This window comes from Schistocerca cancellata, chromosome 4 (assembly GCF_023864275.1).
Source record: "Schistocerca cancellata isolate TAMUIC-IGC-003103 chromosome 4, iqSchCanc2.1, whole genome shotgun sequence".
NCBI lineage: Eukaryota > Metazoa > Arthropoda > Insecta > Orthoptera > Acrididae > Schistocerca > Schistocerca cancellata.
In genome coordinates this window covers 581,748,830-581,764,815 of record NC_064629.1, presented here as the reverse complement: position 1 = coordinate 581,764,815, position 15,986 = coordinate 581,748,830, and the positions used below count along the sequence as shown (strand labels likewise).

The 15,986-nt window shown below is 38.6% G+C and overlaps 1 protein-coding gene across 2 annotated transcripts in view; it reads left to right on the top strand.

The window, feature by feature from the left end:
* Window positions 1–4,713, top strand: part of LOC126184218 (mitogen-activated protein kinase kinase kinase 1-like) — a 179,741-nt gene extending 175,028 nt beyond the window's left edge. For both annotated transcript variants that reach the window (XM_049926586.1, XM_049926585.1), the window contains 3 exons: window positions 66–360; window positions 473–747; window positions 4,233–4,713. In XM_049926586.1, the coding sequence (XP_049782543.1) occupies window positions 66–360; window positions 473–747; window positions 4,233–4,412 (750 nt within the window). In that variant the 3' untranslated portion in view covers window positions 4,413–4,713. The remainder of the gene's footprint in view (window positions 1–65; window positions 361–472; window positions 748–4,232) is intronic.
* The last annotated feature ends 11,273 nt before the right edge of the window (window positions 4,714–15,986 follow it).

Sequence of the window (15,986 nt, the reverse complement as noted above, 5' to 3'; positions counted from 1 at the left end):
CATAATTATATACAGGCATGATTAAGTGAGCTGAAATAATTCTGTGTGTACAACATTGTCTCTAGGTGTCCTTCTTACGTAATTCACAACAAGAGCAGGAAAGAGTTGAATCAGAAATATGGAAGGAAATAGTTATGTTATCAAAATTGCATCATCCCAATGTACTACATATTCTTGGTGCTACAAAACAGAATGGTCATTTCAACATATTTGTTGAGTGGATGGCTGGTGGATCTATTGCCACACTGCTGGATAGCTATGGTCCATTCAGTGAGTCTGTTATCATCAACTATACAAAACAAACTCTTCAAGGCCTGAACTATCTGCATAAAAACCATATTTTGCACCGTGACCTGAAAGGTAAGCACACTGATGTTTTGAATTGTCTTGATTGCTGTAGTGATTACAATAAAAATTTTATGAACAGTTGAATAATCATGAAAGTATTATGTTATTTACTGACTTGTTACAGGTGCAAATCTCTTAATAGATAGCACAGGCAGAAATTTATGCATAGGTGATTTTGGGGCAGCAGTGCATTTAGAAACTCAGACAGTGGTGTCAGGAGAATTGCAAGGTCAAATTCTTGGAACTATTGCATTTATGGCTCCAGAAGTCCTAAGGGGAGAAAATTATGAACACTCCTGTGATATTTGGAGTGTTGGTTGTTGCATTATTGAAATGGTTACCACAAAACCACCATGGAAAGAAAATCAGATGTCCAACCACCTTGCTCTTATGTACAAAGTAAGTACTGTCAAGATACCCAGTGAATTCAGACATTAGAGGTTTTGATTTTCAACATTTTTCCTTTTAAACACCAGATAATTTAACTACACACATTAAAAAAAGTTTTGCATCACCTCAGTTCCAAGAGTTCCGGAATCTGTACAGAAAATTGGAATAGAGAGTAACATAAACATCATTTCCACCCTTTTCATTGCTCATGAAAATCACACATTGCATGTTGTACGACCCTACAGCGAGACCTTCAGAGGTGGTGGTTCAGATAGCTGTACACACCGGTACCTATAATATCCAGTAGCACGTCCTCTTGCATTGATGCATGCCTGTATTTGTCGTGACACACTATCCACATGTTCATCAAGGGACTGTTGGTCCAGATTGTCCCACTCCTCAACGGTGATTCGGTGTAGATCCCTCAGAGTGGTTGGTGGGTCACCTCATCCATAAACCGCCCTTTTCAATCTATCCCAGGCATGTTTGATAGGGGCTCAAGTCTGGAGAACATGCTGGCCACTCTAGTCGAGTGATGTCGTTATCTTGAAGGAAGTCGTTCACAAGATGTGTACAATGGGGGCACGAATTATTGTCCATGAAGACGAATGCCTCGCCAATATGCTGCCTGTAAGTGTCACTATCAGTCGGAGAATGGCATTTACGTATAGTACAGCTGTTATGGCACCTTGCATGACCACCAGCGGTGTACGTCGGCCCCACATAATGCCACCCCAAAACAGCAGCGAACCTCCACCTTGCTGCACTTGCTGGACAGTTTATCTGAGGCATTCAGCCTGATCGGGTTGTCTCTAAACACGTCTCCGACAATTGTCTGGTTAAATGCATATGCGACACCCATCAGTGAAGAGAACATGATGCCAATCCTGAGCGGTCCATTTGGCATGTTGTTGGCCTGAGCGAGAGTTCCTATCTCTCTCTGTATCTCCTCCATGTCCAAACAACACGGCTTTGGTTCACTCAGAGATGCCTGGACACTTCTCTTGTTGAAAGCCCTTCCTGCACAAAGTAACAATGCAGATGCGATTGAACCGCGATATTGACCGTGTAGGCATGGTTAAACTACAGACAACACAAGCCATGTACCCCCTTCCTGGTGGAATGACTGGAACTGATGGGCCATTGGACTCCGCCCCGGTCTAATAGGTGCTGCTCATGCATGTTTGTGACGTCTCTGAACAGTCAAAGGGACTGTGTCTTTGACGCAGTATCCACAGTCAACGTCTATCTTCCAGAGTTCTGAGAACCGGGGTGATGCAAAACTTTTTTTGATGTGTGTATCTAGTCACCAGCTCCAGTGGAGGACAACCCAAAATGTCATCAATGTAGATGTCATTTATAGTTGAGAGTGCCTAATGAGCATTTTAAAGTTAACAATTTTTAATCTATGCTGTGCATTAATACTTATTATTTTGTACTCTGAAATAACACGGTTAAATACACACACCATACAAAAAAAAAAAAAAAAAAAAAAAAAAAAAAATTACAAAAAAAGTCAACAACCTGCCCCCACCTGTGCACAGGAGTCGTTACAGTACTGTGTAACTCTACCTGTAGCCTTGGAAATTGCCTCATCTCAGCAAGGAAGAGTGTCCTCAAGTTTCTTCAGGTATGTCACATCCAGCTGGATCCATTCACAGATGATTAGATCCTGTAGGAATAACAGCTTGTGAGGATGTTGCTATGATGGATCCACTGTGCCACATAGCCTCAGATATCAGATGATATTGTTTAGCAGGCCAGTCAAGGGCCAACAGCATGCCCGAGTGTCCGTCAAACGGGAAAGTATGCGCACAACTCTGTGATCAGAAGTGTCCACAGCACATTCACTGTGAAGATGTAGAAGAAAGTACAACACTTGGTCACCAAGAATGTTGAAATAGTTATCCCCGTTTGTGTTGACAGTAACCTGAACATCACAGAACCATCTTCGGCCTGAACTACACCATCCACACAGTACAGGTTAAACATCTTATTGAACGTTCAGTGCACGTGACACCTTGTATCATTTGAAAAGAGGCAAAATTGGAATTTGCTGGTCAACACTACACATCTCCGGTCAGCTGCTGTTAATTTTCTGTGTTGTTTGCCTATTGAAGATACGCAGCTTTATGTGCCACGGTGATCAGTGGCTCTGTGTGAAGTGTCTGATTCCAGATATTCATTGAGGCAGTAAGTTCCCTTCAGATTGTTCACTCAGAAACTGTATATCTTGGATTCACTGGCAGTAGCAATTTGTATTGGGTTTGAAACCAGTTGTCATTGACAAAGTGTGACACTCATCTCTAATCACTGTCGAATGGAATCTTTTTACAACCACTGTTCTTACACTGTGTTAATATGGCTACGAGTGGTACACGATTGCTCGTAAACACACTGGACAGTCCTTAGTGGTACACCAACAAATTGGACAGTTTGATTCACGCAGTTAGCAGGCTTGTGTCCAAACACGATTGAACCTTTCTGCCATTTTGTCATGTCCCAATGTCAGTCCATCTTGCTGTACTGTTTCCATACAACCAGCTGACACAAATACACGATGGCTTACATCAGTAACAGTGTGTCACATAGCATTTTGGAATGCTTAGAATGAATAGAAGTTATACCAAAGTGACTAATATGTTGTTATAAGAGGGGTGACATTTTTTGTCCAGTAACTAATAAAGTTTTAAAGGTACAGTATATGTAACTATTTATTTGCCATATGTATTACTGGGAACTCGAGTGCAAATGAAAGTGGTTCCCTTATATAAATCTCTCAGGCTGGTGCTTCATTTTCTACTCTTGAAAGTAACACTATATGCAATAGCGTGGAAGTGATATTAACCTGCAACATCCATTGAATCCTGTCCTTAGTTTCTGGGTAACAGTCATTAAGCTCGGGTTTTTTAATTTTTAAAAACAAGAGGTGTCATGAATACTGGGAAGATGAGTTAACTGGCTGGGTTAGTAACAGGAGAGCAACTTGTGTTAACCAGTTTGACATAGAAAACAAAGTTACAAAATTCAGTTACTTTTATTTAAGTTGTGACCTTTGCATGTTTGTCATGCCAATTGTCACTGAAAACTTTATGCAGACTCAAGTATGTACAATATTAACATGGTATGTGTGCTATCACATAATACACCAATTTTCCTGTTTGGATAATTCGATAAAGAGTTCTGATACACAAAACTGGTCATCAGTTAAATAAAAAGAACTTAATTTTCTACCTTTGGCTGTTTTCTACATCAAACTGATATTCTTGCCAAAATAACATTTTATATAGGATGCGAGATGCCAAAAAGACATACTGAAATTGTTCAAAGTACCTGTACTGCAGAAGTATCATCTGCACTCTCTTCCACCCAACATACCATATATATTATCTAAAGTTCTGTAGCACACACACTACTTAAGTAATAAGTTGTTTTAGTAATTCACCCGTCTCTTCAACTTTCATTACATTTGTCCCATTTTCTCTAATTTACAGATAGCCTCAAGCAAGGAACCTCCATTCATTCCTCATACTCTTGGCATGTTACTTAAAAATGTTGCACACAAGTGTCTGCAGATAAAACCAGAACTGCGGCCTACAGCAAAAGAACTACTTAATCATGAGTGCTTCATAAACACACCTGAATATATTGGTACCTGTAGTAATAAAGTTTAAAGACTTAAATCAAGGATGGAACAACACTCTAAATGTACTATTTATTTTCTATAAAGTTAAAACTATATTTTTATATGGCTTGTTGAGTAAGACTGATTATTAAAGTATTCATATTTTCAGTACATGCCTTTTTAAAGCATTGATTGTATGAAAATTACATCAGTATTCTCAATTTTATATCTATATATCATTCATTGATATAATATTGTGGATAAACATGCTATGTGTGCCTTATCATAAAACCTGTTGGTTTTACTTCCTGTTTATATTTAATATAATAGGAATAATAGTAAGAAAAAGAACAAGAATAAAAACAGATTTTATATGAATAAAACTCTTGAATCATCATTTTGCATGTATTAAAGAACTAATTGCAAGAATGCTCCAATAATATGTATATTTTTTATGTACTTGGATATTCTGTGGGGATTTTAATTTTTCATGATCATCTTGTATGAAACATGCATGCAGAACTAAGTTGTCAACAAGCAGTGGACATAAATTAGTGCCCAGTGTAAAAAAAATGGAGGTATTTGGTCAGGCTCAAATGACTTCAAAGCAGGTAACATATACTAAGAAGATTGTAATAATTTGAGACACTGGTAGATCACCTAAGGAATAAAATACTTGAGGGGATGGAAGAAGAGGTGAAGGAGGATAGCTGCCAATGACTCATGACGACCACCTCCTGCTTGACACAGATTCCAAGAACTTTTATACAATAATATGCATATATAAAATACATAATTTGATGAATATGACCTAGGAGGAAGCTAAAAACCTGGCAGCTGATAAGAGTTCACTGGAGGAAACTTCTTGCCCGATATGCTTCCTAGCATTGGAGAAACTGGGTCTAAAATAAGTAAGTAACCATACTGACCTAATTCTTAATGATCTTTGTAACATTAAATTATTTTTTATTGTACATATCTACTGGGAATGAACACACGTTGTGCATGGTATACACTGGCTGGCTGGTCAAATGGCTCTAAGCACTATGGGACTTAACTTCTGAGGTCATCAGTCCCCTAGAACTTAGAACTACTTAAACCTAACTAACCTAAGGACATCACACACATCCATGCCCGAGGCAGGATTCGAACCTGCGACCGTAGCGGCCGCGCGGTTCCAGACTGTAGCGCCTTTAACCGCTTGGCCACCACGGCCGGCAGGTATACACTGCTTTTATTGCATATGGTAAGTTAAAACTGTGTTATCAGTGATGACATTCGAGCATGCCTTATGGACTGACTTAAGACTGCAGTGTACCATAGGCTTCCAAATTCTAAGAGTGTCTTTGCAGAGTTTGGAAGGAAAGGGGAGAAGTCTGTGACAAGTTGAGACTTTTTCGACCTGTAATGTGTCCTTAGATAGCACAATTGGCAGCCCTGTGCACACAAAAGTCTGGAATCCAGGTTACAGTCCTGGCCTGGCACACTCAGTTTGGACTTGTTACATTGAGTCTAGTTATGCACAAGACGTACTCGACATTTCTTGTGAACACTGCATGTACATGAATTAACATGTTAGTACTAGCTTAGTAGTTAGGTTTCTTCTATAAATATAACCAAATTGTGGTATTAGTTCACATTCATGTCGAATTTTTCATGTACTTGACTCGAGCATAATTTGTATTTCGCAAATCGTCACATTTAAATTCTGCCAAGTTGTTCATATCTAAGTAATTAAACTAAGGGTTGGATGATTAGGTCAGATCTGGAATGCAGAGGTACAGCTGCTCCTATCGTAATATTTGTTTGAACACCACAGTGCTTTACTAACAATGATTCAGTTGGCTGTGGTAAGCTCCTACCTCACTCTGAAGCTTCAATTTAGTTGCCTCCTGCTAGCACAGCTTGAGAGATTACAGTATGCCTGCATCTGGCTTGACTTGACCTAAAACTTTCATTGTTGAGAACTATGTATGTTCTGAGTCTTGTAAATGACATCATGGTCACATTTGACAATAAAATTATTATTATTTTGTACACTCTGCTGTTGCACTTTCAGCCATTACCAAGTGGTGTAACTTTGCTTTAGCAAATACCAAAAAAATATCAGAAATGTACACATCATCAAATCCACGTTTTGAGTGAGATGTGACGATGACATATCCAGTGTCTTTTATGTTTTGGCATGTGCCAAAGTACAGTTATAACACTTGGTAGTGGCCATATGGCAGAAATGGCAATAGTGGGTTGCATAGATAAATAATGTCACAGTCAAAGATGTCCACATCATCATGTACATGATGTGAACGCCAGCTCTGAGAAGTTAACATGTTTGACTAATTTGGACAGACATTCCAAGCCATGCAGATGGTCATTGGAGACCTACCAGATGTGAACAAACTTAAGCTTTGAGCTGACAGACTGGCTCATAAAGCTTTTATGGTCTTTTTCTTTAGAAATATTGGAGGATGGGACATTTCTGTGTGCATCTCCAGCTCAAAATGCAGAAGGGGGTGCTATTCTGGAAAATACGCTCTGGTATCCAATTTAGAGTGCAAAAGATACTTAGCGGCATGAGCAAGCAGGCAGCTGAGCTTAGTCAAATGTGGGAGAGTCTATCTACATAACTATCTGCCTCTCTTCACTGGTACACAGGAGCTTCTTTTATTACTAGAGACTGACGTGGGATTTCCTCAAAAGCAAATTTACAAATGTTCGATGCACATGCCGTAGTATGCAAAACTGGTCCCTTTATTTCTTACTTCCCGTTTCCTTACTTAATATTGAAAATGTGCTGGTTGATTATGTATTGGGTTAGCAATAGTATATTTATGATAACATAATAATTTATGAGAAGTAATTCATTCAGATACACTGTGTTTCATATTTGAGCATGACATTTTGTGAAATTCTTTTTATTAATTGTGATGGATTGATTCAAAAGCTGTATTATTATTAAGGAGCAGTAAGTATGGAAGAAATGACAGGGACAGCCAAAGGAAAGCAAGCTAAAAGAAGTAGTAGGGGAAGCATAGCAAGCTTGACTTGGATGTCGAGATGCAGGGCAAGAAAAACTTTAGGGATAGGGTGTTTAGACTCTAAAGAATGAAGATCTTGGTCTTCAAAATGAGAGATTGTAAAATTTGTGTTTAACTTGCTTTCTAGGCAGCGAATGGTTGTGTAGTGCAAACTTCATGACAGATTATTTTGCAAGTCCAGTTTACATTGCAACTTGGAAATATTCCATGTGTGAAGCCATAGAGCAGCTCTTAAGTGTGTTGATACACAGTAGACTGCCAATAGTCAAGAACATCTGATGGTCCACAGCATCCCAGGTCTGGAACCACTCTGAAGTGTCCACTGTGTATGCTACTGTTAGACACAATTGGAAGTGTTCAGACTTTTCAGCTGATCTCGGCTGTCACCACGCAGGTTCAGTTCATTGTTTTGGTTGAAAGTGGTTTTCGTAATTTTTTTCTTGTGAACTGGGATCTGTATCTGAATGGAGATATCAAAGTGACTTGTGGAAGTTTTATTGACATTTAAGCAATGACAAATGTTTTCAAAACTGAAACTTTTTCAAGTTCTAAATCAGGAGAGGAACGTAAGCACATTACTCTGACCATCAATCAGAAACTGGAAATCATCAAATGCCTGGAGAAAGGCGAGAACAGAAGTATTTTGATGGCTGAATTTAATATTGGTTCATCAACTATAAAGATGAACTAATGAAACTGGCTTCTCAGTCAATAACAATGCGAATAATTAGACAGCGTATTGTACTAATGGTTCATTGCAGTACACTCCAAAGAAAAGTGTGTAACAGGTCCAATGGTTATTAAAAAGGCAGAGAAATTTGGACAAGATTGAGGTGTTGCAGAAAGTGAATGCAGTTTTGCTGGTGGTTGGCTCGGAAACTTTTAAGTTTCGTCATGGGATTCGAGGATTTCATGTAGCTGGAGAAACAGTTTCAACAGACCAAGTCTTAGCAGAAAAATACAAAGACAAGTTTGAAGAAATAATCACAGATAATAATCTAATGGCTTGCCTTTTTTTGGATTCATACACATTTTATTTTTATCTGTTATTACTTTTATGTTGTAATTTCGTGTACTGACCTTGGAGATTTGCTCCTCAGTCTGGTACTACGGAACTAGCCGTGTATATAAATAATTAAATAAATAAATCAGATTTACAATGCCAACGAAACAGGCTTACTGTGACGGTGCTTACCAACATCTACTCTAGCCAGAGAGGTGAAAAGGCAGCTACAGGAATTAAAGAAAGATTGACAGTTTTGATATGTGCTAATGCGTCTGCAAGCCACTGAATAACTCCTTTTGTAATTGGTAAATGCAGAAAGCCTCAGGCATTTAACAATGTCATGTACTTGCCTGTTCATTATGACACTCATTGAATGTGTGGATGACCGCAACACTTTTCAAAAAGTGATTTTTCCATCATTTTGTTCCACAAGTCAATGAAAACTTAAAAAACCATGGTCTACCAGAAGACAGCACTGCCATCCTTCTTTTGGGTAACTGTAAAGCACATCCATCAGTAGCTGAGTTAGTTACTGGAAACATATTTGCTACACTTCTTCCACCTAATGTTGTGTTACCGATTCAACCAATGGATCAAAGGATAATCTAGAACTTTAAATGTTTTTATAAGAGCTCTTTCATTCACAGCCTGATAAACACTGGATGTGATGTAACTGCCTTTCAAAAAAAGTTGAATGTACAAAATGTCATCCATGCTGCCACACCGCCGTGGGCTCAAGTACAAAAAGCTACTTTACAACGGTGCTGGAGAAAACTTTGTTCAACTACAGATCCTCAATTTCATCTTACACCACAGACTGCTGAAGAAAAACAGCATCCTGAATCAGTGTCTGAAGTTTTGGATGTGGTAAGAAATGTAACCAACAACAATTCTTTGGAAAATGTATCTGAAAAGGAAGTTGTGGAGTGGCAACAAGTGGATAGCAGTGAAGTTATCAAGCAGGAGCTAACTGATGAACAATATCCAAAGTATAGTAAACCCTCAACCTACACACAGATTTTAAGAGTGTGACATGAAAGAAAGAGAGAGAATCACCTGGGCAGAAGCCATAGCGTCCTAAATAAATTCATTGCTTTTGCTGAATATAATGCCTCTCAACTTATTGATTTACACACAATTAGAAATTATCTCTAAAACAAAGAGGTATAAAAATCTTGAATAAGTCACACTAAAATATTGTACAGTACATGTATGTAAACTAAATGTGTTGAATACAAATTTGGTACTGGCCTAATTTTGAGCTAAAGTTATTAACCAAGTGATTCTGCTACTCAACATTTTACTGCTGAACGTCGTGTTACAGCTGATTTCACTGTATAGCTTGTAAGAAGTACTGACCAGTAGTCCAGCATTTTTGGCAATCTGGCACCAGTCTGGACTATTGGACATCTACTGTATATTGAAGACTCAACTCTTCAATTATTTATTCATGAATTGTAAGGAACACTTGATTAGGCTGCCAGCTAGTTGTGTTATAATGAATAAACTTTGCAATTTATAAGTAATTCCTTGTATTGCCTGGCTAATTTGATCAAATAAACTATAAGTATATTTATTTATTTATAATGCAGTTACAGAGAACTTTATAAACTCGTCAAAAACAACAACAAAAATTTCCATTATTCAAGCAAGTATTGTTTTCAGCAAAGAAATATCAAAGTAATAACAATTAATTAAAAAGAAAATTAGACAAAATTGAAATTGCAAATTTGTTAAAGGAAATGGAGGGTGTAAAGAACAAACATTAGTAATTTAGAAGAGAATAAAAGAAGGATAGGAAATCATTAAAAATAGTTGCCCACCACAATCAATGATTGTAAGAGAAAGCCTCCAGATTGCTCGAAGCTTCTTCTTCTTCTTCTTCTTCTTTTTTTCCTAGCATAAATTCAAATAAAGTAAAGCCTTCTGACAAGCCAGAAGCTTTATATAAAATTGAAGGTGGTGCAGAAAATTAACCCAAAAGTAGAGCAGATATTCAACACTTTGTCTTCCTCAAATACAGAGGTTGGCCATGACTGAACTGTTAACTCTAACGACCACAATGTTTGGTTCGCCATTATCCTACGTATTACTTATTGTACACAACCTTCAGGAGGAACATTACAGTGTGCAGAAATGTTTTCCTGACAGACTGTTTTTGCATTATTGTCAGTTGTCTCATTTCACATTATTTCCTTGTGTACTAATACCCATCGGTATGTTACCTCCTCCTCCCATGTCTGTAACCCTGCTTACGTGCAATGACAAACACATATGTGTTTGTGGTACTGAGCCTAACTGTCATTAATACCTGTTTAATAATTCTAGGCAACATGCGGAACTTTTCATAATTTGCCATATCTAAAGTTAATCTGAAAGCTGACAAGTGTCCAAGGAGCATACTCATTCCATCCCTGTTTCAAAACTGGTATGTCTACACCACATAATTTCTCTAGGTAATCCTCTGTTTAGAATGCACATGGTCTCATTGCCTTAGGATTGTTGCAAAATTGCCACACTTATTGTAGGATCATAATGATTACAAGAGAGGGCTTAGAGCACTCAAACTAAGAGATGTCTTGTCAACTTTAGAGCAAAGGCAGTGTGCTACCTGGTTCAGTAATTAAAAAATATAATACTAATTTGTACACTTCACACTCTGTTATTTCCAGTAGCCGAAGCATGACGCTGCTGCAGCTTCTGTACTTAAGGAGCTCCTCTTTCAGCCTCACAAGACTGTGTATATCATGTTCCAGACCCCCTACCTCAGAAAAAAATCTGAGGATGTACTGGGAACTGAACCCAGGTTCTTCTATACCAGAGAGAGAGAGAGAGAGAGAGAGAGAGAGAGAGAGAGAGAGAGAGAATAACCCAGGTTCTTCTATACCAGAGAGAGAGAGAGAGAGAGAATATCCTTCATTTGGAAAGATACGAATTATGACCAATTATTGATAAATTTGATAATTCAGGAATAAAGCAGACAACTCACTGAATAGTAAAAGCGTCAATTTGTTGACAGGCACACAAAAATACTACTTTTTTTCCTTTTTATTTGTGCCTACCAAAGCCTCAACTATTCTTCTATTTGGTGAGTTGTCTCCTTTACACCTAAACTATTCACTTTCTGCCAGAACTTTCCTTACAGTATCAGTGATAAAGTAGGGGTGATACCTAGAACATGGTACCTTCTTTCCCCTATTGTAACACCCTCGAATTAGACCCCTGCGCAATCTTCTTGCTCAATACCTGCACTGCCATTTCCCCTACTACATGCGTCATGTGCCACAATTTGTCATGCCTTTATTGAAGCACTTTTGAGCTCAAAAGGTGATTTCAAATAATAAGAAGTGTGAAATACAGGGGTTGGGCAAAACTAAGGAAATACCACAGAAATGCTTGTTTGAACATAAATGCAGATGCTGGCCACGCCTGCAAGCGGTGCTGTCGTATTTGATCATGAATGAAACCTGTTGCAAGTGTCAGTCATGGCCAGAACAGTGTTCTGCGTAGTTGTTAGTGCATTAGGTTGGAGCCAAGTGAATTCAAATGTGGGCAAATTGTTGTGCTCATGTGGTGGGTGCTTTTGTAACCAAGGTAGCTGAAGTGTGCTTCAAGAGGCACCATGTTGAAGATGTATACTGCATACAGGGAAAGTGGAGAAACAACATCTGCTAAGACACAACACAGACGAAAGTGTGTTGGGTGATTGTGAAAGATGGAAAAATATCTAAGTCAACAGTCATTCAGACAATAGTGAACTTGAATGAACCTTTGACTCCACACTGGAGTATGCACTGTTGAGAAAGTTCTTTACAGATCAAAACTGTGCGCTGGACAGAGACTTAAACTGGGCCTTTGCCTTTCATGAGCAATACTCTTGCTGACTGTGCTATCACAGCTTCAATACTGCCAGTGAATTCCTCCGATTTTCCAAACTCAACAAGAGCACTCTCCAGCAGGACTGCAGGAAAGCTTCTGTGAAATTTCGAAAGATTGGGGGGAGGGAGGCTTATTGTTAAAATTAAAGTTGTGAGGCCAGGTAATGATTTATACCAGGGGCACTGTCTTTGAAAGCTAAGGAGCTGGTTTTGAGTCCCAGTCCTGAACACAGTTTTAATTCAGCAGTGAAGTTAATAAACCGTTCCCTGAAGAATCAAAAAATTTAGAACTTGAAACAGCTGTAGACAGACTGAATTAAGAGCAAGTGGCAATAAAGCTTTGATGCATGTATCAAACAACTAAACATTGCAGAGCCAACACATTATGACCACTGCCCACCACAAGGTCGAATGCCACCTGAGGGCATTGCAGATGTGTGACGCAGTAACAAAAGTATATAAGCGGAGCAGAGATGAATAGGGAATCATTCTAGTGACAATATAGACCACAGATGGGGGAATCCATTGACACAAATGACTTTGGTAAACAGCAGATTGTTATGACTGAAGGCCAATGAATAACCATCTGAAATAGCAAAGCTGCTCAACTGTTCATGTGCTGCTGTTGTGAGTGATTGAGGAAAGTAGTTGAAGAACAGTGAAACCATGAATAGACAACAAGATGTTGGATGGCCACACCTCATGACAGAATGTGAAGGTCAGAGGCTTTCCCACTTTGTAAAGCAGGATAAATGACAGTTTCTGGCAAATTGACAACAGAATCAATGCTGGTGCAGTCACAAGTCTTTGGAGCACACTGATCAGTCCACATTGATAAACATCAGGCTCCACAGCAAGTGAGCCCTACATGTTCCACATGTAGCTGCAAGTGGGCACAGGATCATTGAGAATGGTTAATGGAAATGTGTCACCTGGTTGGAAGAATCTTGTTTCTTGATACAGCAGGTCAATAGTCAAGTTGGGATACAGCATGCATTCTGCCTTAGATGCAAGGTGATGGTGGCAATATTGTACTATGGGGTACATCCACCTGGGAATCCAAAGGACATGTAGTAATAAAGGTACCACAACATCTGTGGACAACGTAATCATTCTTACAGACCACCTGCATCCCCTCAGGCTTCATGCTTTCTCCGACAGTGCTGGCCTTCCAAGCAGGATAACTATCCGTTTCATGAAGCCAGAATTGTGCTACATTGGTTTGTGGTGCATGGTAATAAAATCATGTTGATGTCTTTTCCACCAAATTTGGCTGATCCGAACTCAATGGAGTACATCTGTAACAGTATCAGATGCTCACTCCACGTGCCCATAAACCGCTAGCCCATTATTTACAGGAACTGCGTGACCTGTGCATAGACATCTGGTGCACATGCGTCTGGAAACCTACCAAGGGCTAGTTGAATCCATGCCACACAGAATCACTTTTGTATTCTGTTCAGAAGGTGGACCATCATGTTATTAAGCAGATGGTCTAAATGTTTTGGCTCATTAGTGTATATAATACCATATTACTTTCAAGTGTTACCGTAGATCTAGAAATAATTGGGTGGAAAGATTGTTGCTGAAAACAGTGAGGCTCAGTGAGGCCATGATGACATCGGTGTGAGATCAAGGGAATGACCTCCACAACATTGGAAAAGTGTCTAACATGTGTTCTACCTGAGTCTCAAGTCAATATGAAAGTCTCACTCTTCAGAAATATTTGTATGTTTTGTAGCTTTGTATTTTAAATAACCCTTGAATTTTTGCTGTCACATGATACGTAGATTTTCTTTTGTCTATTTGTTTGTATTTTTATTTTAAAGTTTCATTCCAGTAACGCATCTTTAAGACAGTAAGCAAAGGATTCCATTTTAAATTAAATTCTCAAAAACTGTAACTCTAAAATAAGTGAAAAATGAATTAAAATACAATCTAATTAAAGACAAAAATTTCTAAATTACTGTACTGATCTGAAAACTGTTCATGCTCACTTAACAACATACAAATTATGGCAAGTATGATAGAAATGTAAGACCTATCACCTTCTTTTTCTCCCCTGGACAAAGGACAGGCATCGGATAGCAACACTGCATGTAGGGATCTGTGAATTATCCACATTCAGTTTGGTGTTGTATGATGATCATGTTTTACAGTTTCTACAAGATAGCTTGTGCTGTGCCCAGTTGTTCGCATTTTATTTGTTGCAGTGGTGCAAGATAAATGACTTCACTGAAAAATTTGGTACAGACAGTTCAAAGGTCTTCTTTTCTTCATATACAATTAGAAATTCTTTCTAAGAAACTGCCGTTATAGATAAATAATGACATTACACTCATGTGATAAGTACCTGTACTCCAGATATGGTTCACCTTGACATGTCTTCTTCTGTAATTCAAACAAAGTCATGGTAACTTTCAATGTGAGAGAGATCATCATGAAGAGTTGTCTCATCCTGTTTCATCTGTCAATCTAGCAACTTAAGTGCAACACTTTGGGACACCTCACTAGACCACCATATATGCAACTTTTTTTTTTAAGTGGTAACTATTATTTACTTAATTGGTAACATATTTACAGAGCAGTTACAGCAAAAAAGATGGAAAAATGTTTCTCCAACTTATAGATATAAAACATAACTAAAATGGCACTTTTTCTTAATATGTGAAATTGTCAAAAGCTAATGTATGGACAGCACTTTCAATTTGGTAACTGCCATTCAAGTTTATGATTCATTAATGCATTTATGAACACTAGAAGTGTTTTTTTCCAATATCAAGTATATGAAATAAATCCAAAGAGAAAAGTTACCATTATGGAACTGCCCATAATATTCAGTGTTGCCTCAATTTTTTAAAAAATGTACAGCAAAGATAGAGCTGTCAGTAAAACAGAGCAGGCTTTTGCTTTAAGTAAATGGTGTTTTACTCAAATAAGAAAAACTTTTACTTCTGCTGCAAACGATACATACAGGGTGTTACAAAAAGGTACAGCCAAACTTTCAGGAAACATTCCTCACACACAAAGAAAGAAAATATGTTATGTGGACATGTGTCCGGAAACGCTTACTTTCCATGTTAGAGCTCATTTTATTACTTCTCTTCAAATCACATTAATCATGGAATGGAAACACACAGCAACAGAACGCACCAGCGTGACTTCAAACACTCTGTTAGAGGAAATGTTCAAAATGTACTCCGTTAGCGAGGATACATGCATCCACCCTCCGTCGCATGGAATCCCTGATGCGCTGATGCAGCCCTGGAGAATGGTGTATTGTATCACAGCTGTCCACAATACGAGCACGAAGAGTCTCTACATTTGGTACCGTGGTTGCGTAGACAAGAGCTTTCAAATGCCCCCATAAATGAAAGTCAAGAGGGTTGAGGTCAGGAGAGCGTGGAGGCCAAGGAATTGGTCCGCCTCTACCAATCCATCGGTCACCGAATCTGTTGTTGAGAAGCGTACGAACACTTCAACTGAAATGTGCAGAAGCTCCATCGTGCATGAACCACATGTTGTGTCGTACTTGTGAAGGCACATGTTCTAGCAGCACAGGTAGAGTATCCCGTATGAAATCATGATAATGTGCCCCATTGAGCGTAGGTGGACGAAACTAAAATGAGCTCTAACTTGGAAATGAAGCGTTTCCGGACACATGTCCACATAACATCGTTTCTTTATTTGTGTGTGAGGAA